We start from the raw sequence: 27,274 nt of genomic DNA, 5'->3' as shown, positions 1-27,274 counted from the left end.
TCAGTCATGGGCTCTTATGCCTCTGGATCAGTCTTCAAGCTCAGAGGATGCTTACTGGAGTCCAAGATCCTCAGTTGATCATAAAATGATATAACTCAGGCACAGCCAGATGAAAGGGAAGCTGAGGAAAAGGCCCGGGGAATGGAAACAGGATTTCCATGACTTCTTCAGGTGCACCTGTCCCCGCCCCCACCTCCCAGTAAAATTTTGTAGGAGTGATTTTTCATTTCTGCTTCTAGCTGGCACCTCCAATTCCCTCATTTCTCATCCTACTCTGACTTTCTCAGAATGAATGTTTCTTGGATTGGAGTTACACTACAATTCTGGGGACTGGCTTGTTGTGGATTGTAGTTTTCCTCTGGTGCATACTATTTCTTTCTTTTTTCCTCTCCTGACACTCTGTCTTCCTCATCTGGCATGCAGTGGAATAGGCACCCAAGTGTAATGCATGCTAACATTCTTGTGGGTGCTAACCCCCACAGAAGCAGTGTATATGATCTGGGAGACAGAGGATGATATAGGAGGGCCTGCTTGACTCAAGTAGATCTGTTACTGAGCTTACAGTGGATTAGAGCAATGGCACCCCACTCCAATACTCTTGCCTGGGAAATCCCATGGATGGAGGAGCCTGGTAGGCTATAGTCCATGGGGTCTCGAAGAGTTGGACACAACTGAGCGACTTCCCTTTCACTTTTCACTTTCATGCATTGGAGAAGGAAATGGCAACCCACTCCAGTGTTCTTGCCTGGAGAATCCCAGGAACGGGGGAGCCTGGTGGGCTTCCGTCTATGGGGTCGCACAGAGGCAGACACGACTGAAGTGACTTAGCAGCATCAGAGCAGTGTTACGGTGCAGAGTTTATGGTGGATTCCAGCAGTGTCCCAAACTGGCTGGATGGGTTTCCATAAATGTTACAGTGATCCATTGTGAAAAGTATATGCCCTACAAAGATGTCTTGTCCACAAAGCCTAGGGCACTGCTCTTAGGGACTACCCCTTCTGGGTCTTTATATAACTTCTCGGCCATTGATTAGCAAGGATCAATGAAAAGTGATGGTACCTGCCACAGGCAAAAATTTTGGAGGAAAAGTTTCTATACACATTGCTGGTGGAAATGAGAAATCAAAGTCACAGAAAAAAAAACACCAGAAAATAGCATTTATGTTCAATATTTATTGTAATATTATTTATAATGGCCAAGACCTATAAATCAAGTGAATTCCCATTTGGAGCACAAAGGGTGAATTATAAATTGTGATATAGTCATATAAGTCTGTAAATACAGTGTATATATTTATTTATGATTATATAGTGAGAAAATCATGCTGGTATCCACAAAGAAGGACAGCATGTACAAGTAATATACCATTTACTTAAAACTATGTTTATACACATAAAGAGAGATATTAAGAGATGATGACCAGAATATTAATCATGTTTATAAGGTGGTGGGATTCCAGGTAATTTTTCTTTCTTATACTTTTCTGAACTATTTGAATTTATAATAGTGAACATGTATTAATTAAAAAAAAAACACTCAGAAATAAACTGAAGCTGTTTTCATTGTGAAAAAGCTGAGGGGTAGAGGAAGGAACGGAGAAGGCAATGGCAACCCCACTCCAGTACTCTTGCCTGGAAAATCCCATGGACGGAGGAGCCTGGTAGGCTGCAGTCCTTGGGGTCACTAAGAGTCGGACACGACTGAGCGACTTTCCTTTCACTTTTCACTTTCATGCATTGGGGAAGGAAATGGCAACCCACTCCAATATTCTTGCCTGGAGAATCCCAGGGACAGAGGAGCCTAGTGGGCTGCTGTCTATGGGGTCGCACAGAGTCGGACACAACTGAAGCGACTTAGCAGCAGCAGCAGCAGAGGAAAGAAATGCCAGACTTGTAAAGAGTGGCCGGACTCTTCTGGTTTTTCCCAAGGCACATGATTCAAGAGATTAAGACAGGAGTGGTGATGTCTTTTATGACCTAACCTTGGGAGTCTCACTGTCATTTTGCTGTATCCCATTATTTACCTATTCAGTTGTAGGAGAAGCCTACAGAGGGCTGTAGGCCAGAGGGATCTCTGGCCATCTTGGAAGCTGATTACCATAGGGAGCCTGAAGGTATTGCTTTTTCCAGCAGTCTTAACAGTTAGCAAAAATAGCTTTTCTCTGCGTAAGACTTAAATAGTCTTGTGTGGAAGCAAAGAGGTATAGATGACTTTTCCAGGTTCCTTCCATTCATGTGAGTATATAAAGTCAATTTAGTGTTGTGGATTACCTTCTTATTCCTGCTAAAGAATTATAGAGTTTCTAATTGGAAAAATGACAATTTAAAAGTGTAGAAACTTCCCTGGCAGTCCAGTGGTTAAGAGTCTGCGCTCCCAGTGCAGGCGGCATGGGTTTGATCCCTAGTAGAGGAACTAAGATCCTGCATGCTACGCGGTGAGGTAAAAAAAATTAAATAAATAAATGTAGCATGTCACTGTTTCCCTGAACATTGTATATATGCTCACTTTTATTTCCTTACTTGGGGTAATATTAAATTTTGTTGGCTAATACTTATTAGCCAATGTTCTGCCTTCATCCATGGTGTTTGCATGCTTAAACCTTTATAAGAAAAATGTTAGGAGCAAGACTAATAGAAAGTGGGGCTTATTGAAAGTGAACAGATTTTATATTTTATCTTATTTTCTTCAATCACATTGAATTGGTGACACTGACTGCACTCTGAAAGCCAGTAATTTACTAACCCAGAAAGTGGAAAATCAATGTCTCACAAGATAAAAAATTCTTCCCCCTGCCTTTTGTTTTAGAGTGGGAAAATAAGAGGTCCCATCTCTTCATTGATTTTAGTACTTTAAACAAGGTAGTGGTATTTCACGCTGATTTTATTTTGAACCAGCACAAAAATTACATGGTAAATAACTCATTATTATTCAAATCAACTAATATTAGAGGAAAAAACAGGAATTGGAAACTAGCTGATTATTCATGAAATGCTAAAATATTAGAATTCTCCTTCTCTGTTTATCTGTACCACTGTGATTACCATAATCATGAATCCTGGATTCTTAGAACATGATACAAAGAAAAGAATCCTTTTGCCGGTTTTCAGCAATGAGACTAATTGAAGATTCAGGAAGAGAAGGCCTGCTGCTGCTGCCAAGTCGCTTCAGTCGTGTCCGACTCTGTGCGACCCCAGAGACGGCAGCCTACCAGGCTCCCCCGTCCCTGGGATTCTCCAGGCAAGAACACTGGAGTAGGTTACCATTTCCTTCTCCAATGCATGAAAGTGAAAAGTGAAGGGGAAGTCGCTCAGTTGTGTCCAACTCTTCTCGACCCCATGGACTGCAGCCTACCAGTCTCCTCCATCCATGGGATTTTCCAGGCAAGAGTACTGGAGTGGGGTGCCATCGCCTTCTCTGAAGAAAAGGCCTAGGTTGCTTTAAATAGTTACTGGGAAACGCACATATAAAAACAGGACTTGGCATGGAGATAAATAGAATTGAAATTGTTCTCATTATTTTGCTCTCAGTTTTTGTCCTCTTCTCTTTCTCCATCCTCGGACACTACTTGAAGGAGACAAAAGAGGAAAAAAGACAAAGAGAAGTGTTAAGAATATGCTTTCTGAAAGGTTTTATTCCTGCATATTCATTAGAAGTATTTCCAAAATCATATTACACCTGCACTGCACCTAAATACATCTTGTTCATTCAGTTCTTGTCTCACAAGGAGTGGTATCCAAGTTCAGAGTCCAGATTGAGGCTGTCTCAACTATTAAGTTCCTTCCTTGTTACCCACATGCCACTTCCCCGCTTCCTACAGAGCTCTTGATTCCTGGTATTTTATCTGACAGTTTATCCCATTTTCTCACGTTGGTTGGCCTTGATGGGCTGTGTGCTGTAACTCACCTTTTCATTATCTCTTGTGTATGTTCTATTCTCCACCTTCCTCTGACTTTCAGATCCATCACTTCCTTCCAGAACCTTCCCTGCCTTGACCATGTTTCTCTGGCCCTGGACTGGATCTGGCTGCCTCCACCTTTTGTACCATCTGCTGCTCTGGCTCTCCCAGTCCCAGCTCCTCAGTCTACAAACACCACTCTGCTCCTGGCCTCCTCATTTCCTGAAGGAACTGGAGAAAGTGATGAAGGAGAGTCTACTCTAGAACAAATGGAACCTCCTCAGCAGTGAGGAAGTGGTCTGAAATCTGTTATGAGAATTTTAGAATGTCATTTCTTGCTCATCTTCCACGCTTTCCCCTTCTCCTGCTTCTCCTTCCAAACTTAGCTAAAGAAAAAAGGATGGAATTTTCAACTCTGCATTAGTGTCATAGTCAGATTGTGCCAGTTCATGAGGAGTAAGAGACTCATTTCCAGAATCTCACTCCTGTAGTTCTTATTAGTCATGCTGTGTCCCCATGGACTAAAGCAGTATTGGGCTCACTTTCCTTTCTTAGCCCTCTAATTATTTTACTCTTGTGTCCTTTGGAAATATTTCCAACATTATTTTCCCTTTCAGATCGCACAATTGTAGTTACTGGAAGAGAGGGAGTAGGAGAATAGAATGCATGAATATTCTGTGTATATATGCTAGACTAATTACAGTATTGCGTGATGTATCCTTGAATGCATCTCCCTCAAACTGCTCTGACACTGTGTGCTGGTTTTGGGGAGATAGTAAGCATTCAGCTTGTTGATTAAAGGCAGTTGCCATCAATAGATGTACCTACAAAACTGAGTACACAGAAAAAAATTCTGATAGAGACATATAGAACTTCAAGCTTTTATTCATTCATTTATCTGGGTATTTATCTAGGTATAAAACCATTGTTGGTGCTCATGAGGGTCAATAAAATTTCCAGATAAGGTTCCTCTCAGGCTTCATAATCTTACATCGTTTTATTAGAGAAATAATCCCTCTAGGCTAATGTTTCCTAAGGCCCACTTGACTTCTCATTCCAGGACATCTGACTCTAGGTGAGTGATCACAACATCGTGGTTATCCGAGTCATGAAGATCCTTTTTGTATAGTTCTTCTGTGTATTCTTACCATCTCTTCTTAATATCTTTGCTTCTTTTAGGTCCATACCATTTCTGTCCTTTATTGTGCCCATCTTTGCATGAAATGTTCCCTTGGTATCTCTAATTTTCTTGAAGAGATCTCTAGTCTCTCCCATTCTATAGTTTTCCTCTATTTCTTTCCATTGATCACTGAGGAAGAATTTCTTATCTCTCCTTGCTATTCTTTGGAGTTCTGCATTCAAATGGGTATATCTTTCCTTTTTTCCTTTGCCTTTTGCTTCTCTTCTTTTCTCAACTATTTGTAAGGCCTCGTCAGGACCATTTTGCCTTTTTGCATTTCTTTGTCTTGGAGACGGTCTTGATCCCTATCTCCTATACAATGTCACAAACCTCTGTCCATAGTTCCTCAGGCACTCTGTCTATCAGATCTAATCCCTTGAATCTATTTCTCACTTCCACTGTATAATCACGAGGGATTTGATTTAGGTCATACCTGAATGATCTAGTGGTTTTCCCTACTTTCTTCAATTTAAGTCTGAATTTGGCAATAAGGAGTTAATGATCTGGGCCACAGTCAGATCCTGGTCTTGTTTTTGCTGACTGTATAGAGCTTCTAGGAAGCATCACTACAAACAAAGCTATTGGAGGTGATGGAATTCCAGTTGAGCTATTTCAAATCCTAAACGATGATGCTGTAAAAGTGCTGCACTCAATATGCCAGCAAGTCTGGAAAACTCAGCAGTGGCCACAGAACTGGAAAAGGTCAGTTTTCATTCCAATCCCAAACAAAGGCAATGCCAAAGAATATTCAAACTATTGCACAATTGCACTCATCTCACACTCTAGCAAAGTAATGCTCAAAATTCTCCAAGCCAGGCTTCAACAGTACATGAACCATGAACTTCCAGATATTCAAGCTGGATTTAGAAAAGGCAGAGGAACCAGTGATCAAATTGCTAACATCCCCTGGATCATAGAAAAAGCAAGAGAGTTCCAGAAAAACATCTAATTCTAATGGACATCTAATGGACATGAGTTTGTGTAAACTCTGGAAGTTGGTGATGTACAGGGAAGCCTGGCGTGCTGCAGTCCATGGGGTCGCAAAGAGTCAGACATGACTGAGGGACTGAACTGAACTGAACTGGAGAGCCTTTTCATTCAAAGCAATTATTTAAAATTCACCATGAATTTTAATAAACTAATTTCATAGCTTCTTCCTGCTAATCCAATTTCTGCTTAATTTGAACCTTCTGTATAATTTTAGAACAACTTCTGAAATCAAATTAATGATAATTAAAGTAACAGTTTTCTCATGCTAATAATGAGCAGTTTAAAGAGTTGGGCAGATATCAGAGAGTTTAATCACAAGTTATAGCAAATTGACACTTCATTACTGAGGGAGAGCCTCAAACTTTTAGACTCAGAAGAAGAACAAATTGTATTGAAAACCACCAGGTACAGAGCTCTGGCTACAAGCTTGTTTCTACCATATTCTTGCTGCAGCCATAATTCTTAAAAATATCAGTAGCTACTTATCAGCTTGCCAGTGCTGGGAAAATTTACCCATGTATGTTAAATGGAGAAATATTTTAAAAATCAGAATAAATTAGAATCCTTTTTGTGAACTATTTAAGCTTTCCTTTGGAAGTGTGAACTTTGTAACTCAGTTTTAATGTTTGTGTTTCCAGGTCCACAGAGCTGAACAGTGTCTTTTTTTTTTTTTTTTAAACTTTCCAGGTACCATTTGCCTTCTTTATTCTGAGGAATTCTTTATTTCTATCTTGTCTTACCGTCGCTCTCTCTCACTCTTTCTAATGAAAAAGAGGTCCCTTTGAGGGTTTTGCTTGGGCAGCAGGTTAAAGGGTTCAGAGAAAAACATGGATTTGCCCTTTAGATATCTAGGCTAATTTCATTCTATCATGATGCTGCAGCTTTGAATAGTAATTCTGGGAGCAGCCAGGGGTCTTAAAGGGTTATATGATGTTAAGAAGTTTGCATCCCTCCCCTCATCACACCCTGCATTCTTTTAAAACTAACTCATTGCAAAAATCAGTTTCATAATGAAACTATATCTGAATCATACCTAAATAAAATGTAGCAATGCCCTTAGATATTCAGAGACACCTTTAGTTCAGTTCAGTTCAGTTCAGTCGCTCAGTTGTGTCCGACTCTTTGCAACCCCATGAATTGCAGCACGCCAGGCCTCCCTGTCCATCGCCAACTCCCAGAGTTCACTCAGACTCACGTCCATCGAGTCAGTGATGCCATCCAGCCATCTCATCCTCTGTCGTCCCCTTCTCCTCCTGCCCCCAATCCCTCCCAGCATCAGAGTCTTTTCCAATGAGTCAACTCTTTGCATGAGGTGGCCAAAGTACTGGAGTTTCAGCTTTAGCATCATTCCCTCCAAAGAAATCCCAGGGCTGATCTCCTTTAGAATGGACTGGTTGGATCTCCTTGCAGTCTAAGGGACTCTCAAGAGTCTTCTCCAACACCACAGTTCAAAAGTATCAATTCTTCGGCGCTCAGCCTTCTTCACAGTCCAACTCTCACATCCATACATGACCACTGGAAAAACCATGGCCTTGACTAGATGGACCTTTGTTGGCAAAGTAATGTCTCTGCTTTTCAAATGCTATCTAGGTTGGTCATAACTTTTCTTCCAAGGAGTAAGCGTCTTACTTTCTAATAAAGTGGTAAGAAACTGAATACAATTGACCCTTGAACAACATGGGTTTGAACTGCATGGGCCCACTTAAATGTGGGTATTTTTCTTTTTTTTTTCAATTCATTTTTTTAAACTTTACAATATTGTGGGTATTTTTCAATGGTAATTATTAGAGTGCTACATAATCTGCAGTTGGTTGAATCCACGGATGTGGAAGAACTGTGGGTGTGGAGGGCTGACTATAAGTTAACATGCAGGTCAACCTCTGCCTTATCAACTGTAGTTTTTTTTTTTCCCCAAATAATTTTGAATAAAATTTTTTCAAAATTTAAATTCTGATTAAAATTCTTAATTGCTCAACCTGTGTGTCTAAATGCACAAGAGTAGTGTCCACTTAATTGGGAAGATGGTAGGTAATTACTGTTTTTAAAAGTTTTTAAGCAAATAATGAAGTATAGTTATAACCATTGTTTTATTACTTGCACCATTATTATTGGCCAGATAGCATTTAAAAAACTTTCCCCATAATGATACAAATACTCTCTTGATGGTTTTCCACTGTTTACATAGTTGAATTGAAAGCATGATGAGGAAGTCATCATTATGTTGAGGTTTTTCATTTTTCTTTATGAAACCATGTCAAGATCATTGATTCTGTTTTCAGTTTCCTTGACTCCTTATGATTTTTAATTCATTGTGGGGCTTTATTAAGATATATCATGTCTGTGTGCTCCTGCAAGATTTCTGTAGGCTGTTTGAAATGTCTTATAATAGACTTGATGGATTCTAGGAGCAGGACTGCATCTGGAGAAGAGATGTCCTTGATCTGAGACCTGTCATTTGTGATTCAAATGGAGGCTGGACAGCCTAGGAGGGAGCAGGTCTTGCAGTGGCCCCTGCCCTCCCTGCCAGGGAAACAAGGCCTTAGTGAAGTCACTGAATCCAGAAGACAGTAAAGAGGAGAGACAGGCTGTGTGTGTCCCACACACCTGAGAACAGAACTCAGCAGTTGTCACAAATACCCAAACACATAGTCCCAGGAAGTATTGTGAACCCACGAGATGTCTGCTGTGATTTTACCAGCACCATCCAAGGATTTTTTTTCCTTGGTGGACCCTAGTGTTCCGTTTGAAATCTGCAGGCCAGTCTGTCCTATCTTGTCTCCCATTTCTGATTGCTTATTAGTCCCTCCAGGGTGCTGTCCTCTTCTATTGTCTCTGTATACCGCTCCAGGTTTCTTTTCCTCTGGCCCAGCCTCTCTTTCTCTCTCTGTCAGACCTTTCTTGGGAACTGCTGTGCAACTAAGGAGATATGTGTGACATATCTCCTTACATAGCACCTTATTAGGCATAAGAAGCTGTTCTAAGTGCTATATGTGTGTTACTTGTATGGGCTCATTTAATCCTTGTAATGGCTCTGAGACATAGGCATTGTTATCATGTCCACTTTACAGACAGTGAAATTGAGGCACAGGGAAGTTAACTTACCCGTGATCACATAGTAAATGGTAGAACTGGGATGTGAATACGAGAGGAAGCCTTCAGGGTTTGTGTTCTTAAAGTATCCTGCATCTCCCTAGGGAAAAATTTCCCCACACATTAAACTTTTCTCAGAATGGTCCTTCAACTGCCTTTTCTTTGATTTGCACATGAAAGTGCGACAACGTACTAAAGTGTGCTTGGCTAGCCACTTGAAACGTTTCCATGACCAGGTCTATAGCCTGCCCCAGAAAAGCAGCCCCCATGTACTATGAGCTCATAGCTGAACATTAAAAACCGTGTGAGGAAAACCATAAAAAGAGAGCCAAGATAGCAAACAAATGGCAAAGTGAACATGTTGAGAACTGAAAACAAGAGAATAATCTAAAAGAAAATTATAAGCACTTTAAAAGCATGGTTATAGATTAAAGAAGGAACAGAGCCATAGGAAGATGACTAGACACTAGAAATAAAGAGTAGGCAGTTTGCAGTAGACCCAAATATAAATTTCAAAAAGTTTAATGCCCAATAAGCTACAAGAAAGATAGTATTACTACTTCTAGATGAATTGAGAATTAATAAAATGGAAGGAAAACCTGAGAAATAGCTTTCAGTTTGCAGAACACAATAAATGGATGGAAAGTAGAGAACATGAAAGAGAGGTTAAGAGACTAGAATGAAGTTTAATGTAAGTCTGTTAAGAATTTCAGAAGAAGATAATAGGGAGAAAAAGCGTAGGGCAAAAATTCAAAGAGAGAATTCAAAAAATTCAAAAATTCAAATTTTCATGGATGAAAATTTTCTAGAAGTAAGGAAAACATGAATCCTAGGATTGAGGAAGCATGCAAAATTCCAAATATTTCAGTGAGACCACAGAATTTTTATGAGCATGTGGGAAAAACAATGCTCTCATATGCCTTTTGTGGAGGGTCATTTTGCAGTGTGTGTGTATATATATGTATGTATGTGTATACATATATATATATATATAATGTGCAAATTCTTTGACCCAGAAACTGTTTCTAGAAATTTATCTTCAGTAATTAATCAGTCGAATTCCTCCAAATTTAAATATATAAGGATGTTGAACTCAACATTGTATACTAGAGATGTATTGAAAGCAGCTTTAAAAAGCTCATCAATATGCAATAGACAAAATACACTAGTGTATAACCACAGAAGCATTGTTGCTTTTATAGAGTTGTTAAAATGATGATATCCATCTATTTTTATTTATTGTCATAGAAAGATGGTTGATATGGAAAAAGATCTAAAAAACCATGTGAATAGTTGGTCCAATTGGCATAATAAAAATATCTGTATATCTAAACAGGAGTTTAGAAAGATAAATACTTTAAAGTTTACAGATAGTTATCACTGCATCGATAATTTTTACTTTCTTTTTTTGTCATTTTACGCATTGTCTGATATCAAGTTATACTTTGTAAAGGGAAATCATAGAGTAATAGCGGTCCCAGGGAGAGTAGATTTAAACCAATGCCATCATGTTCTACCTCTCATTTCCCTTTTGGTTGTGTGTGTTATGAGTGTGTACTAACTGGTAATGTGCCCACAACCCTGGCACTGAATGTTGTCATGGACTCCAGCATTAGAAAATATAATGTGAATGTGTAGGGAGAAAGAATGGATACAGAAACTTGAATCATCTCTAAAAGGGATTGGGTGATTTAAAACACAAGATGTCTAAAATAAAAAGTATCTCAAGGTTGAATACTCTGTTTAAAATATATACTGAATTATCCCTTGGTGTACCTTGTAAAGCTAAGAAGAATCTGAAGTGCTCATGAGATTAAATGATGAAATATGTAATTTTCTTGCTTTGTTGTATGTATGTATTTGTGTGCATATACGTGTGTGTGTGTACTCATGTGCACACACACACACTTTTTTATAAAATGTGTGGCCGATCAAACTTGAATATGGGTGCCCCTCACCTGATACTTTCTTCTAATTCAGGTTCTTGGAGCCAAATGCATCAGTTTTTAAGTGAGAAGAGAGAGAAGTAGTTTAGAGAAGGAACAAAACATAGAGGCTTAGCTGTAGTTCTTAATAGGAAAAGGGGTTAGGCTTCAGATGCCACCTAGAGTTTTGTAAATAAGTGAAGATAAAATGTGACTACAGCCATCTCAGATTTTTCAATAGTAACTCGATGAAAACAAGTTTTCTCATTCATAAGTGTAGACATACTAAGATGTGTGATTAAAAAAACAATAAAAAGTGTGCCCTTCATAATTGGGAGAGAGAAAGATAAGAGAGTTAGAATATGAAGGAAATGATATCTGAGATTAGTTTCAGTTAAGTTGCAATTTTTAAGTAAACAATTTACTGTGTACATGAGAGACGTTTACACACACCCTCTCCTCTCCTTTGCAATGAATTTTCTTGTTACATAAAATATTTTATTCAGCGTAGCCTCAGTTCAGTTCAGTCACTCAGGCATGTCCGACTCTTTGCGACCCCGTAGACTGCAGTATGCTAGGCTTCCCTGTCCATCACCAATTCCCAGAGCTTGCTCAAACTCATGTCCATTGAGTCAGTGATGCCATCCAACCATCTCATCATCTGTTGTCCCCTTCTCTTCCTGCCTTCAGTCTTTCCCGGCATCAGGGGCTTTTTCAAAAAGTCAGTTCTTTGCATCAGGTGGCCAAAGTATTGGAATTTCAGCTTTAGCATCAGTCCTTCCAGTGAATATTCAGGACTGATTTCCTTTAGGATGGACTGGTTGGATCTCCTTACAGTCCAAGGGACTCTCAAGAGTCTTCTCCAACACCACAGTTCAAAAGCATCAATTCTTTGGCTTTCAGCTTTCTTTATGGTCCAACTCTCACATCCATACATGACTACTGGAAAAACCATAGCTTTGACTAGACAGACGTTTGCTAGCAAAGTAATGTTTCTGCTTTTATTTATTTATTTATTTTTTAAAAATTTTATTTTATTTTTAAACTTTACAATGTTGTATTAGTTTTGCCAAATTCGAAATGAATCCACCACAGGTATACATGTGTTCCCCATCCTGAACCCTCCTCCCTCCTCCCTCCCCATACCCTCCCTCTGGGTCGTCCCAGTGCACCAGCCCCAAGCATCCAGTATCGTGCATCGAACCTGGGCTGGCGACTCGTGTCATACATGATATTATACATGTTCCAATGCCATTCTCCCAAATCATCCCACCCTCTCCCTCTCCCACAGAGTCCATAAGACTGTTCCATACATCAGTGTCTCTTTTGCTGTCTCGTACACAGGGTTAGTGTTACCATCTTTCTAAATTCCATATATATGCGTTAGTATACTGTATTGGTGTTTTTCTTTCTGGCTTACTTCACTCTGTATAATAGGTTCCAGTTTCATCCACCTCATTAGAACTGATTCAAATGTATCCTTTTTAATGGCTGAGTAATACTCCACTGTGTATATGTACCACAGCTTTCTTATCCATTCATCTGCTGATGGACATCTAGGTTGCTTCCATGTCCTGGCTATTATAAACAGTGCTGTGATGAACATTGGGGTACACGTGTCTCTTTCCCTTCTGGTTTCCTCAGTGTGTATGCCCAGCAGTGGGATTGCTGGATCATAAGGCAGTTCTATTTCCAGTTTTCTAAGGAATCTCCACACTGTTCTCCATAGTGGCTGTACTAGTTTGCATTCCCACCAACAGTGTAAGAGGGTTCGCTTTTCTCCACACCCTCTCCAGCAATTATTGCTTGTAGACTTTTGGATTGCAGCCATTCTGACTGGTGTGAAATGGTACCTCATAGTGGTTTTGATTTGCATTTCTCTGATAATGAGTGATGTTGAGCATCTTTTCATGTGTTTGTTAGCCATCTGTATGTCTTCTTTGGAGAAATGTCTATTTAGTTCTTTGGCCCATTTTTGATTGGGTCATTTATTTTTCTGGAGTTGAGCTGTAGGAGTTGCTTGTATATTTTTGAGATTAGTTGTTTGTCAGTTGCTTCATTTGCTATTATTTTCTCCGATTCTGAAGGCTGTCTTTTCACCTTGCTAATAGTTTTCTTTGTTGTGCAGAAGATTTTAGGTTTAAATATGTTGTCTAGGTTGGTCATATCTTTTCTTCCAAGGAGTAAGCGTCTTATAATTTCATGGCTGTAGTCACCATCTGCAGTGATTTTGGAGCCCAAGAAAATGAAGTCTCTCACTGTTTCCATTGTTTCCCCATCTATTGGCCATGAAGTGATGGGACCTTCTGCCATGATCTTAGTTTTCTGAATGTTGAGTTTTAAGGCAACTTTTTCAATCTCCTCTTTCACTTTCATCAAGAGGATCTTTAGTTCTTCTTTGCTTTCTGCCATAAGGGTGGTGTCATCTGCATATCTGAGCTTATTGATATTTCTCCCAGCAATCTTGATTTCAGCTTGTGCTTCAGCCAGCCCAGTGTTTCTCATGATGTACTCTGCATATAAGTTAAATAAGCAGGGTGACAATATACAGCCTTGATGTACTCCTTTCCCAATTTGGGACCAGTCCATAGTTCCATGTCCCATTCTAACAGTTGCTTCTTGACCTGCATACAGATTTCTCAGGAGGCAGATAAGGTGGTCTGGTATTCCCATCTCTTTCAGAATTTTCCATAGTTTGTTGTGATCCACACAGTCAAAGGCTTTGGTGTAGTTAATAAAGCAGAAGTAGATGTTTTTCTGGAACTCTCTGGCTTTTTCTATGATCCAATGGATGTTGGCAATTTGACCTCTGGTTCCTTTGCCTTTTCTAAATCCAGCTTGAACATCTATCTGGAAGTTCACGGTTCACATATTGCTGAAGCCTGGCTTGGAGAATTTTGAGCATTACTTTACTAGCGTGTGAGATGAGTGCAATTGTGCGGTAGTTTGAGTATTCTTTGGCATTGCCTTTCTTTGGGATTGGAATGAAAACTGACCTTTTCCTATGAAAAGGCTTTCCAGCGTAATCTACAAAGTGACAAAGATTAATAGTGATAGAGAAAAAGAGAATGCTAAGGGTCTTCATTTATGTCTTTATAGAAAGTCCCCCGGTGGACTGGAGACAGCCTCAGTATTAACAACTGATGATATTGTGACACTCTCTTCATGGCAGATTTCTTTAAGTGGGCAGTTTTGTTATTAGATGGTTACCAGATTTTAAGTCCTATCTGTAAAACTTAAGTGAGGAAAGATGCTTCAGCAAGATCCTATTCTGCGTTTCAGTGGGAAAAGGCCAGGAAAAAAAATTCCCCATGTAGATGAAGCTTCAAATACATCATTATTGCTCAGCTTATAACCTTGGTGACAGGAGAGCTTGATGGGCCTGAGGTAATGGTATTAGTATAAACGGCTCTTGTATTGAACACATGTGTATATATTCCCACTGCAAATTTAATCTCACTGAGGCAGCAAACTTATGTAAGCAAAGTTTGTTAGAGAATTTCCTGGAAGCAGCTGGCCTACTTACCTAGAGACAGTGCCTTTTTTTTTTTTCCCTGGAAAATAAGAAGTAGCTGTAGAATATTGTGTTTGAAGAGAGACTCTTGACAGAAAGTTATGTCAACATCTGAGGCACTGAGGCAGCTCCTGGGGTGACTTTGGCTGCAGCCCTGAACTCTGCTACCCCCTCCCCTGGCACCATGGCTCTCCATCTGTGTGAGGCTGAGCTGCCAGCTCAGTTCATTAGAGGGCATTCTCTGTGCCCGTACTCAAGAGGCAGCAGTATTCTTGGGTCGTGACTGATCGGCCATGTGGACCGGGGTCTCTCACCAGGTGAAAGCCTCCCTAGTAGAATAGGCTGCTGGTATTCCTGAGCACTTGGGCCCTGTGAGACCCTGGGGATAAGGGCTAGACATGGCAGTTAGTTCTGAAACTTCAGTCTGGGGCCAGCTTGTTACAAATGCAAGTTTCCAATTCTATACCTGTAACTGTGAGTCAGGATGTCTGATACAGTAATCCTTATGCATAGTAAGGTTTGGGAACTACTGACTTAGAACAGCCTCTTGTGATATTCCAAATACAAAAGCGTTATTTTATTGCAGGGACTTTAAGTTGTTATTTGTCCTTTTACAAATTCATTCATCTAAATACTTGCTGAGCACCTATTCTGTGCTAGGTACTGAACTAGGCAGTGGAATTATAATAGTAAACAAGATTGACATTTTTTTTGTCCTCATGAAGTGAAGGGAAAATGAATAAACAAATGAATAATTATGAAAGCTAAGAAGGCCACAGTATTATAACAGAGTATAGTGGAGGGAGGAACAGTGAATGTTTAAAATAAAAATACGGTTAGAGAAGGCCTCTCTGAGGAGGCAGCAATTATACTAAGACCTGGATTAAAAGGAATCAGACAGACATACAAGAACCTTGCTGGGCAGTATAAAAGCTTGTACCCAGGTATTTAGACTGAGTCAGCCTCGATGTGCTTCAGAGACAGAAAAAAAGAGCAGTGTGACTGTGCCCAGCAAGCCAGGGGCAGCATGGTGTGAGATTAGGCAGGTTGGTCCCAGATTGTGTAGGCTCTGGAGGACAGTAGATAGGCAGAACAGACTGCGAGGGAATGGAGAATCCAACATTTAGTGGCAAACAGGAGCTGGAATTAGGAGGAGAGGCCTAGTCTGGGGTGTGAATGGGAGGGTCAGTGTTTCAAAAGCAAGACATCTCAATGGATAATTTAACCTAGTAAGAGGCTGCAGAAAGAAGATGGGAAAGGGTCTGGTGAAGCAGACTAGGAGCCTCTAGGACCTGGGAGAGGTGGGAGAGGTGGGAGGTGGGAGAAACACCAGGAGACTGTGGGCCTGTGGAAGCCACAGGAGGAGAACGCTTAGAGAGAGGCAAGTGTGTTATAGATGCTAAAGATCTAGAACAGTGCAGGCCTCTTCAGTGGCCACCAGCTGCATGTGGCTATGGAGCACTTGCAATGTGACTAATGTGAACTGAAATATGTTTAAGTGTAAAATAAAATGTACACCATGCACACCTACAATGAATATAATGTTATGTATTAATTATATTTCAATTTAAAAATGCATGCCAAATTTCAAAGATGTGGTACAAAAATAAGAATGGAAATATTTCATTAGTACTTTTTAAAGTAGTAATGACATGTTGAAATGATATTGTTTAGCATAGATTGGGGTCAATAAAATATGCTACTAGAATTTCACCTGCTTTTTAATTTTAAAAAATATGGCTAATAGAAAATTGTAAGCCACATGTGTGTCTTTTGTCCTGTTTCTGTGGCAGAGTTTGGTAACTGGAGGTCATTTGCAAGCTTTAACAGAGTAGACTGGCTGAGATTTAGTAATACCTAGCCAATTGTTTATACTCAGGTGAGACAGGATCATCATGATAATACTTATTATGCCTGAAATTAAATAACAAAACTCACTACTAAAAATTCTTCTAGACTTTTTGATATGTATGAAAGTGATTTAATAATTTCACATAAATTGATAATGTAATATGGCCTTTAAGTTCTTTGAAATGAACTCTCAAATGTGGTTTTCAATCTTTTTTTTTTTAACCTGCATTTTCCTTCTTTCCTTTCTGTCTTCTTTCTTTTTATCTAAATATTCTTTTGTTCTTATTTTTGCCTATCTGGCCAGGAAACTTCATGGTGTTATGGTCGACTTGCCGCACAACCGTGTTCAAATCTGTCACCAACAGGTTCATTAAAAACCTGGCCTGCTCGGGGATTTGTGCCAGTCTGGTCTGCGTGCCCTTCGACATCATCCTCAGCACCAGTCCTCACTGTTGCTGGTGGATCTACACCATGCTCTTCTGCAGGGTCGTCAAGTTTTTGCACAAAGTCTTCTGCTCTGTGACTATCCTCAGCTTCCCTGCCATTGCCTTGGACAGGTAAGATTAGGTAGCCAGGGGCGTAACTTTTTTTAAGTACTGAAAAATTAGCATTGTGAAGCAAATAGTGAATAGCTGATGTTCCAAATATTGCTTGTGGAGAATCAATTGCTGAAACAGATGCCTCAGCAAAGCCAGCAGCCCCGGAAAACGGGGCTGTTGAGAAAAGATGTGGTGTTGAGGAGGCTACATCATGAGGATGCCAGGGCAGAGCTGGGGCATGATATAGTTTCAGTCTGGTTGGAATTGGCCATATTTGCTTTGCAATTTGCAGTAGATTGCTCATCAGATTGCTAACTCTGCAATTAGGGCCTTTTGATGATGGATGAAAACATTTCTGGAAGAACAAGAGAACAAACAATTCAGTAGTTATTTAACAAGTGATTAGACAGTCCAGTTGGACCTGGCCAGATAGCACCAGAAATTCCTTGGGAGGATTTATTTCCAAGGTTTTATACTGTGATGGTGATTGCTTTCTCTTCCCATCACTTTTTAATGGATGTCATTTGAAATAAATCTTACATCCTAGTTTTGCTATCATACATAATTTGATCAGATTTATCATAGTGAAGTTTAAAGATCTCAGTAATCAACTTGCTGCCTTTTTTTTTGTTGTTGCTAGCACTTCATGAATACAGTTGAGATAATAATACATTTTAGAGAACAGAATTAAATAAGCACACAAGAATTAAAAAATATTTTGTGTCCACAAGAATTTTTGATTTCAAGATTTACAAAAAGGAGAAGTTGCTGATGCAAAATGTGCTGATTCTTCTGACTTTATATCCTGTGATAAATTTAACTATGTTTTAGGTGAATTTAGAATTTTAATACTCTTTGTCTATTTAAAACATGCTTAAACCTTAATGACCTATTGAGGGTATAGACTGCAAAATCCATCTCTGGAGTGACTTCACCCTATCTGACTTGGAACCCAGATTTCATTAGCTGGCCAGTTGCAGCTGCATGACAGGACACAAAGTCATACAAAGCCTTCTGCATACTGGCAGAAATAATTGACTTTGTACTTAAAAGAGGGATCTTGGAGCCAGAAGTCTGATTTTAAGCCTTACCTGTGCTGTTTCCTTGCTGGTGGCTTTGGGCAAACCTCTCTGAGCCTCAGTTTCCTCAGGGGTAAAAAGAACTAAATGAACTATTTGAGGCCCGTGTTTAGATAGGCTGCACCGATATATATATATATATAGATATATATTTATATCTATATATATATATTTTTTTTTTTTTCCTAGTTTTCTCTTCTGTTTTGCACATTCTTTCTCAGATAAATTGTCTGCAGTCCTTTTACCACTAGAGAGCCACTGCAGCTCTTTGACAGTTTCTCCTTAGAAACTCACCATCCACAGGAGCAGACGAGGCAGGTGACAAAACTAAGTGACATGGACCAGTTTGGAGTTGTGTGTCTGCCTTCTTTTACATGGGGGTCCGTCTCTGGGGTCGCATAGAGTCGGACATGACTGAAGTGACTTAGCAGCAGCAGCAGCATCACTCAATAGGCCCTTTACTACAGCACTGTATAAATTTAGGGTATATGGCATAATGGATTTTCTTACACATATTGTGAAATGGCTCACTAGAAATTTAGCCAGAGACTTCTCTGGCAGTCAAGTGGTTAAGACTTTACCTTCCATTGCAGGGGGTGTGGGTTCTGATCCCTAATCAGGGAGCTAAGATCCCACATGCCTCATGGTTGAAAAGTCAAAACATAAAACAGAGGTGATACTGTAACAAATTCAATAAAGACTTTAAAAATGGTCCACATAAAAAAAATTCTAAAAAAATGAGATAACATCCATCATCTCATATAGAAACATGTCATTTACCTTATGATGAGAACTGTTACAATCTACTCTTTTATCTTTTAAAACTAGTTTTATTTATTTTTGGCTATGTTGGGTCTTCATTGCTGTGCAGGCTTTTCTCCAGCTGCAGAGAGCAGAGACTACTCTCCAGGTGCAGTGTGTGGGCTTCTCACGGCTGTGGCTTCTCTTGTTGCAGTTCCTGGTCTCCAGAGCATAGGCTCAATAGTTGTGGCACACACGCTTGGTTGCTCCACGGCATGTGGGATCTTTCCGGATCAGGGATTGAACCCATGCCTTCTGCATTGGCAGGCAGATTTTTACCACTGAGCAACGAGGGAAGCCCCTTGACCTACTCTTTTAGCAACTTACTTCATTCCTTTTTATTGCTGAATAATTTTCCATTGGATGCATATACCACAGTTTATTTATCTGTTTACTAGTTAAGGGACATTTGGGTTGTTGCCAATTTTTGGATCTTTTGAATAATGCTGCTATGAATCCTGAAGGTTTTTTAAGAATAGGATGCAACAAGAGTGGAAACATTCAGGACAGATTGCTGTTTCACCTAGAACAGTGAAATAATCTCTGTGGGTTATTTTTGAGCCTCTGGTTTTAGGCAAGAAAATACATAAATAATAAGAAATCCGTATTATCTTTCCAGCAGAAAATCTACTATATTTTTGCCATCATTTTAAAGTTTTTTTCCAGTGTATCTTTTACTTTATTTTTTAATTGAAGTATAGTTGATTTACAATGTTTCAGGTGTATAACAAAGTGATTCAGTTATATATATATATAAAATCTTGCCAGATTCTTTTCCATTATAGGTTATTACAAGATATTGAATATAGTTCCCTGTGCTGTATAGTAGGTCTTTATTTGTATTGTTTATCTATTTTATATATAGCATTGTGCATCTATTAATGGGTTCCCTGGGTGGTGCTAGTAGTAAAGAACCTGCCTGCCAATGCAGGGGACATAAGAGACTTGGGTTTGATCCCTGGGTCAGGAAGATCCCCTGAAATGGCAACCAACTCTAATATTCTTGCCTGGAGAATCCCATGGACAGAGGAGCCTGGCAGGCTACAGTCCATAGGGTAGCAAAATATTAGACATGACTGAAACGGCTTAGCACATCTGTTAATATCAAATTCCTATTTTTAAAAAAAGTTAGGCAAGTTCCTTTAGTATAAAAGCAAGGTTGGTAGATCCCTATTTCATTGTTTAGTGATTACTCAAAAGCACAAGTGTGGTGTACATGAAGACAAAGGGAGAACAGTCCTTTCTCTCACTTCTTTCTCAGATATTTGTTTCATGGCACCAAGTCAGCAAGTTAATTGGGAGGCCACGTGCACTTCTGCATCATCCTCTAGACACGTACACTCCAACAAAATGATGTATAGTGAACTTGTGCACTCGTGTTGCATCTATTTCCCGATATATAATGGAATCAGAAATGATGGGAAACTGGGGTTCGTTACATGTCTTTTAGCAAATGGGAATCAGAGATAGTGGACATGTATTCATGTGTGGGTGTGGGACCATCATATTGGATTTGTTAAATGATGAATAGAAAAGTTTATCTATATTCAGAGAGAAAAAATTGAGAGTGTGCATAACTTACACGTTTCTTTCTCTTTTTTTCCCCTCCCAGAAAGCGATCTAGAATACCTTTTAGCGTGCTCCACCCACCTCTGGTCTTCCATGGTCATGTGTGTTTGCATCGTCTCTCCCCCAGCTTGTCCCCTGACAGACTCCACCACAGCACCACTTTCTCTTGACATTTTCCCAGGTGCTCCCCTTCCCCTGCCTCCTCTATGCATGCCTCCAGTAGAGCCATCTTCTCCTCAGTTATAATTGTTTGCTTACATGCCATTTCTTCCCCATGTAGTTTAGAAACATTCTCGTGTATCCTTTCATCTTTGCAGCCCAGTGCCAGGCACAACATGTAGCACACGGATGGTGCTCAGAAATCCTTGTGACGGGAAAGCACATGTGCTCAGGTGGCCCGTGAGGGAATACATGTTAACAGGGTTGGAAGGTCGACTCCAGCATTAGCTCACTGCGCAGACGTGGGGTGAGCTAAGGGTGAAGAAACTTGCTGTATCTCTGAGGCTACTGACTGCCCATTCAAGACAAATGTGGTTCTAGGGGTTTAACAAATTACTCAAAAAAAAAAAAAAAAAAAACCAACCAAACAAACAAATTACTCAGTTTCCCCAAGTCATAGGTGATATTGAAACAAGGTGCTTTGGGAATTCTGATTCGGTGGTTGTAGAATAATCAAGTCAAGCTTGAAGGAAAAAAATCTCTGATTTTAACAAAGATATAACTGTGCAGGTGTTTTAAACCTACTGATTGCTCTTAGGGATCCTGAGCAATTATCATGTAAAAAATGGCTACTGAGCCCACAAAATTTTTTCAGTGGAATTGATTTTGAAGGACTTTGTCAAAGTCTATCCCTCACACTGGGTTTTTCTGCCCCAGCAGCTGTAAATGCTAATGATACCCATGCATATATACTGCAGCATGAGTTTGCTTTGGATTTGTGTGCAAATTTCTCTCTCTCCATGGCTTTGAAAATTGCCCTTAAGCTCCTCTAGCCCATGTAAAATTATTTACAAATAACCCTTTACCCTTAAATTGAAAAAGAGTGTCTTCACAGCAGATGGAGATATCCTTTATATTGAGGGCACTCTTTGGGATTTAGTGCTGGTGGCAATAATTATAAAGCTAACAATGAATTGCATGGCAAAGTCCTCAAAACTTAGGGTCTAGCTTCCAAATTCCCCTAGTGATCTCCTCTGTCTTAGGCAGAATGAAAGAACTCGACCCTTTCTTTCCTCTCTCCTACTTTTAGTAATATAAATTCCCCTAATTTAAAGTGTATCTTCTTCTGTGAAATGAATTTTGCTTGTGCATTTGGCAGGTACTACTCAGTCCTCTATCCACTGGAGAGAAAAATATCTGACGCCAAGTCCCGAGAACTAGTGATATACATCTGGGCCCATGCAGTGGTGGCCAGTGTCCCTGTGTTTGCAGTGACCAATGTGGCCGATATCTACGCCATGTCAACCTGCACGGAAGTCTGGAGCAACTCTTTGGGCCACCTGGTTTACGTTCTGGTCTACAACGTCACCACGGTCATCGTGCCTGTGGCTGTGGTGTTCTTCTTTTTAATACTGATACGCCGGGCCCTGAGTGCCAGCCAGAAGAAGAAGGTCATCATAGCAGCACTGCGGACCCCACAAAACACCATCTCTATCCCCTATGCCTCCCAGCGGGAGGCTGAGCTGCATGCCATGCTGCTGTCCATGGTGATGGTCTTCATCTTATGCAGCGTGCCCTATGCCACACTGGTCGTCTACCAGACAGTGCTTAATGTCCCCAACACTTCCATCTTCTTGCTGCTTACGGCCATTTGGCTGCCCAAAGTGTCTCTGCTGGCGAACCCTGTGCTTTTTCTTACTGTGAACAAATCTGTCCGCAAGTGCTTGGTAGGGACCTTGGTCCAACTGCACCACCGCTACAGCCGCCGAAACGTGGTGGGCACAGGCAGTGGGATGGCTGATGCCAGCCTGGAGCCCAGCATGCGCTCAGGCAGCCAACTCCTGGAGATGTTCCACATTGGGCAGCAGCAGATCTTCAAGCCCACGGAGGATGAGGAAGAGAGCGAAGCCAAGTACCCAGGCTCAGGGGCTCTCCAGGCCAAGGAGCTACTTCCCACCTGCCTGGAGGCAGAGCTGGGACCACAGTTTGCAACTCCCACACCACCCCCGGGCACCGTGGACTCTATCTCCCAGGTAGCACCAGCAGTATCTGTGGAATCTGAGACATTTCCAGACAAGTATTCCCTGCAGTTTGGCTTTGGGCCTTTTGAGTTGCCTCCCCAGTGGCTCTCAGAGACCCGAAACAGCAAGAAGAGGCTGCTTCCTCCCTTGGGTAACACCCCAGAAGAGCTGATCCAGACAAAGATGCCCAAGGTAGGCAGGGTAGAGCGGAAGATGAGCAGAAACAATAAAGTGAGCATCTTCCCAAAGGTGGATTCCTAGCATGGCTTGTGAATGCTTGGAAGCCACAGGCCTTTCCTGCTCTTCTTTCACTGGGCCTGTGATTTGTATGATCTCATTGCAGCTCAGCATGGGCTGACTCCTCCACTGTGGGCCAAGTGCTTATGAATGAGAGGGAAATCTATATATAAAATCGAATGTCCTCTTTATTGAGGATGTGTATATTTATCTATATATATATATATGTTTATCTCAGTGATCCAAGTCCTTAGTAAAGTCCATGTTCCTCACTGTGGAGACGAAAGCTGGGTAGTGGGGAATGGCTCTTAGGTGGGAACTTCGTGTGCATTTTCTGAGGATATCTCAGTTTTGGGACCCTGCAGAGAGTACACAAAGAGGAGAGTGTCTATGGAGTGCCAAAGGGAGCAAGGACTCTAGGAGAAGCCCAAGATAGTCATGGAGCCATGTGACCATACAGAAAATGCCTATTAGATTGATTTTAAAATGTGAAAGAAGTGGAGAAGAAAGACCGAGAAATACCCACACTCTGTTAGTCTTTAATCTTCCCAGATGATCTCATGAGAAAGATCCTATGCAGCAATCAGCAGGGGTAAAGGATATTGAAAATGATGGCCTTGTGCCAACTTCTGGAATTAAAAATCATTTCAAAAGGCAAAGTTAGTATACATGGGGGCCTCTGGAAATGTCAAGCTAAAAATACTTGATTAGGAGAGGTGATTCTGCCCAAAAGAGTGGGAATAGTTTGGTTCTCTTTCAAGGAAGACTCCAGACCCCAGGTGTTGCCAGTTTTATTTTCAGTCTGTATGACTCCCTTCATTTTGGGCATAAAGGAGGAACAAAACAGAAGGAATTCATCATCGTAAAATGCCAAGGCAACACCTAGCCCAGGTAAGCTCTTGGCTTCCTGTTTCCCAACGAAGTTATAGCAGGAACCAGACAGGATAGGAGAAGGGGGACAATGTCCTCAACTGACCAGTGGCCTGGGGGCTCTCACAAGTGATTCGAGACCACTGAATTCAAAGTACATGTGACACTTCACTCTTAATGAGAGCAAATCAAGCACCAGCTCTGCTCTTTTCTGATGGGTGTTTTGTTCTTGTTCATTGTACCTAAAGGGGCCAATCCAGTGCCTTGAGCAAGCTTGAAGGGAGGGGGCATACTCAGTGGCAAGCAGCGCATCCCAAAGGCAGTGGTCCTCGCAGATCTCCCTGAACCGCACTGGCTCTTGTCCCTTGGAGGAAGGTCAGACTGTGTGCAGGGATTTCTTTTCCTGTCCTTTCCTGGGCGTGCTGTCTTGTGATTCCTGACTGTGAGCCCAAAGCCCCTTCTCCCCAGGAGGGAGCGCCTTCCTCTTTGTGTTTGTCTCTTCTGTACATCATGTGCTCACAGTGGAAGCAGGGGCCTGCCTGCCACCCGCTCTCTCAGGGCCCTGCATGCCCTCTGTAACTCCTCACGTCCTGATGCTTCACCTTGTGGCCCTTCAAGCTTATCTTTCAGACATTCACAACTGTAACAGCTTTCATCAAGAAGGAACATAATCTGTCAGAAAATTGTGTCCACTTGAGAAGAATCTGTCAAATGTAGCCACATTGATGTTCTGATAATGTATATGTACAACTTAATAAGTTCTGGTGAGCCAGAATTTGGTAGATACTTCTTATATATGTTTGAAGTGGTTGGTTGACATCTAACAGATCGTGGCCAGGTGTATTTCTATACTCTTTGAAGAATTATGTTTTAATAAAAAAATAAAAAAACAGTTTCTAAACTCAAAAAAAGTTGTATGAGTGATTTTTTTCCCCCTTTCAAGTGGTGTACTATCTGAACCTCTCTCTTTCTGCATGATCTCAAGTGAAAGGTATTTATTTTCTTCCCAAAATGTAGATATAGCATTCTAGTAGCATTTTTGTATGGTGTTGCAACTTGAAAAATGAATTCCCAAAGAAGAAAGTGCAGTGTTTGAATAATGTCCCCAACCTGGTTTCCAAATAGAATTGGTGGGTGGACTACTTAAACCCGTAGGTGGAGCTACACTGGGAAGAGTATAGTGCAGCTGTCATTACCCCCTATGGTTGAGACCATGGCCTTGAAGTCTGATGGTCAGTACTTGAATCCTGACTCTACCATTGACCCACCTTGTGATCTTCAGCAGGTAAGGTAATCTCCGTGTATCTTGGTTTCCCCTCTGTAAAATGGGGAGGTAATAACTGTGTCAGAAGCTGCTGTTGCCCTGACTCACATATTTCACCTCTAATTTAACCATGTCTGCAGTGGGCCATTGTTGGCTGCATCTGTTTACCTCCCTGAGAGCCAATAAGGCCTTGCTCCTCTCCTTTCTGCCCTGGGAGAGCTCCCTAGCTCTGGGGCTTAACCCTTGACCAGGCGGTCATGGGCGTCAGTGGATAAATGCCCCTGCTTCCTGTCTTTCTGCTGGACAACTGTGGGAGGCATCTTTCTACTTCTCAGGAGGTCAAGCAGCTTGAGTCCATATTGTCCACCATGGTGTCTGATTAATGCAGCCTTTTATTGACTCCTCTTCTTTCTCTGTGTGGCTTTCTCTATCCTCATTCATGCCCTCAAGGATTACCTCCCCAAAACCAACCACCCAAAGCCCTTATCTCAAGCTCTGTTTTCAGGGGAATCCAATAGTATACCTCATGGGGTAGTCCTGAGGATTAAACAGCATGGTCTGTTCAACACAGAGCCTGAAACAGAGTAAAACTGTATCAATAGTAGTGCTTACCTGCTACATTAAAAACAGTGGTTGAGGTTTTTATGCAGTGTTATTCAGAAAATAATACTAACCTCATGTTTTCACCAGTTACCCCAACAATTATTTGTATTCATAATGATGATACTTTGAGGCGGTTGTGCTTAGTCACTCAGTCATGTCCAACTCTTTGCAGCCCCCTGGACTGTAGCCTGCATGAGGTTTTAGAAGCTAAAATATCTTCCCAGTTAGCTTCTGGCTTAACTAGTGTTTATCCCCATTTATGCCAAGGCAATAAGTTAGTTAATAGGCAGAATAAAGGCCTACTGGCCTTCATAGAACTCAAACTGTAATCTCCAGCATGGTGTTATGTGAATCTGTAATGGCTAATTATCTCCTGAGTTTGTAGGAGCCACTTAATTCCAAACTTAAATCAGTGAATGATATAATAAATGGATAAATAAGAGATACAGCACTTGGAGAAGTAGCTAAATTTCTCTGGGCAATGAGCTGAAGTAAGATTTTCTGTCAGAGTTATTGCTGGTTCTCATCGATTTCCTTGAAATGACTCATACAAGGGTTAAAGGCGTTGAATGCAAGGTTTTTGATCTATTTGTCTCTTCAACACCTAAGCCTCTCTGTATATTCACTAGAGTGAGTGTAAATTCTAAATTTGGAAGGAAGTTCAATATTGAGAAATACAGCTCTAGGCACGTGTGTTGGGCATAAACAGTAATCCTTTTGTCCTCTGTATTGATCAGAACTTAGTGGTTAAATCCCTTTTTGCTCCCTTTTAAATTTCTTTCTATATGTGTATTCACTTCAACCCACATACAGAAGGAAGGTAATATCCACACAAAGGAGGTGCTAGAATGACCAGTGGTGTACCTTTTAAGGCAACAGGTGAGAAAGAACATCACAGATGGGATATTAACCATATCACAGCAGTGCATCTAATTCCTCTTCCCTCCTTCCCTTGCTCAGCTCCTTCACATGTATTGTCTCAGGGAAGGTGGGGTGAAGGCCTTCATTACCTCAAAGTAAAGGAAATAGCCCGTGAGCCCCTTTCCAGTTTTTGTGTATCAAAGCCAAGGTCTTAGAAAAGCAGAGGGAACTCTTGGGATTAGCCTAATGGATATTTGGTCATGATTTTCAAAAGTTGGTGGGTGCTCCTGGCATTTAGTGAGTAAAGGCCAGGGATGCTGCTAAACACCCTGTCATGCACAGGACAGCCCACCACTCCAAAGACTTATCTCGTCCAAAATATCAATAACACTGTGATTGAGGAACTTTCGGTTAGCCAAACACTGAGAAGCCTTGAATGAGCCAAACATTGGGAAAGCTTGGATTAGCCAAAGGTTTGAGACAGTTTGAGGAGGGAAAACCATCTCCCCTCAGTAAAAAAAAAAGCTTCCCTGGAATTAAGGATAGTAGAGAAGAGAAGTCAGTGGTAAGTGATAAGATACAGACATCTGTTCCTTCTGGATAAAGGGGTCCTTTTGCTGCCTCCCAGACAACACCCCAAGAATATAGCAAAACAAAGAAAGATTTGCGCAGTTGCAAGGGGACCTGTGTATGCCTTGCTCTCCAGGTCCTGCATCCCTGTGCAGAGTGGTAGTGAGTCCAGGAGCCAGGGCTTCACTCAGGTATTTACATACAAGTCTGAAAGAGAAAGCTGGAAGCCCAAAGGTGCAGAGGGATGGAAGCGATG

At 40.9% G+C, this 27,274-nt stretch overlaps 1 protein-coding gene across 3 annotated transcripts in view; it reads left to right on the top strand.

The window, feature by feature from the left end:
- Nucleotides 1-24,631, top strand: part of GPR176 (G protein-coupled receptor 176) — a 123,677-nt gene extending 99,046 nt beyond the window's left edge. For 2 of the 3 annotated variants that reach the window (XM_059890436.1, XM_059890435.1), the window contains exons 3-4: nucleotides 16,750-17,002; nucleotides 21,752-24,631. In XM_059890436.1, coding sequence (XP_059746419.1) covers nucleotides 16,758-17,002; nucleotides 21,752-22,874 — 1,368 coding nt within the window. In that variant the 5' untranslated portion in view covers nucleotides 16,750-16,757 and the 3' untranslated portion in view covers nucleotides 22,875-24,631. The remainder of the gene's footprint in view (nucleotides 1-16,749; nucleotides 17,003-21,751) is intronic. The other variant, NM_001192616.1, reaches the window with a different exon arrangement.
- Nucleotides 24,632-27,274: the final 2,643 nt, after the last annotated feature.

Source organism: Bos taurus, chromosome 10, assembly GCF_002263795.3.
Source record: "Bos taurus isolate L1 Dominette 01449 registration number 42190680 breed Hereford chromosome 10, ARS-UCD2.0, whole genome shotgun sequence".
Classification (NCBI taxonomy): domain Eukaryota; kingdom Metazoa; phylum Chordata; class Mammalia; order Artiodactyla; family Bovidae; genus Bos; species Bos taurus.
This window is presented reverse-complemented; position numbering and strand designations above follow the sequence as displayed.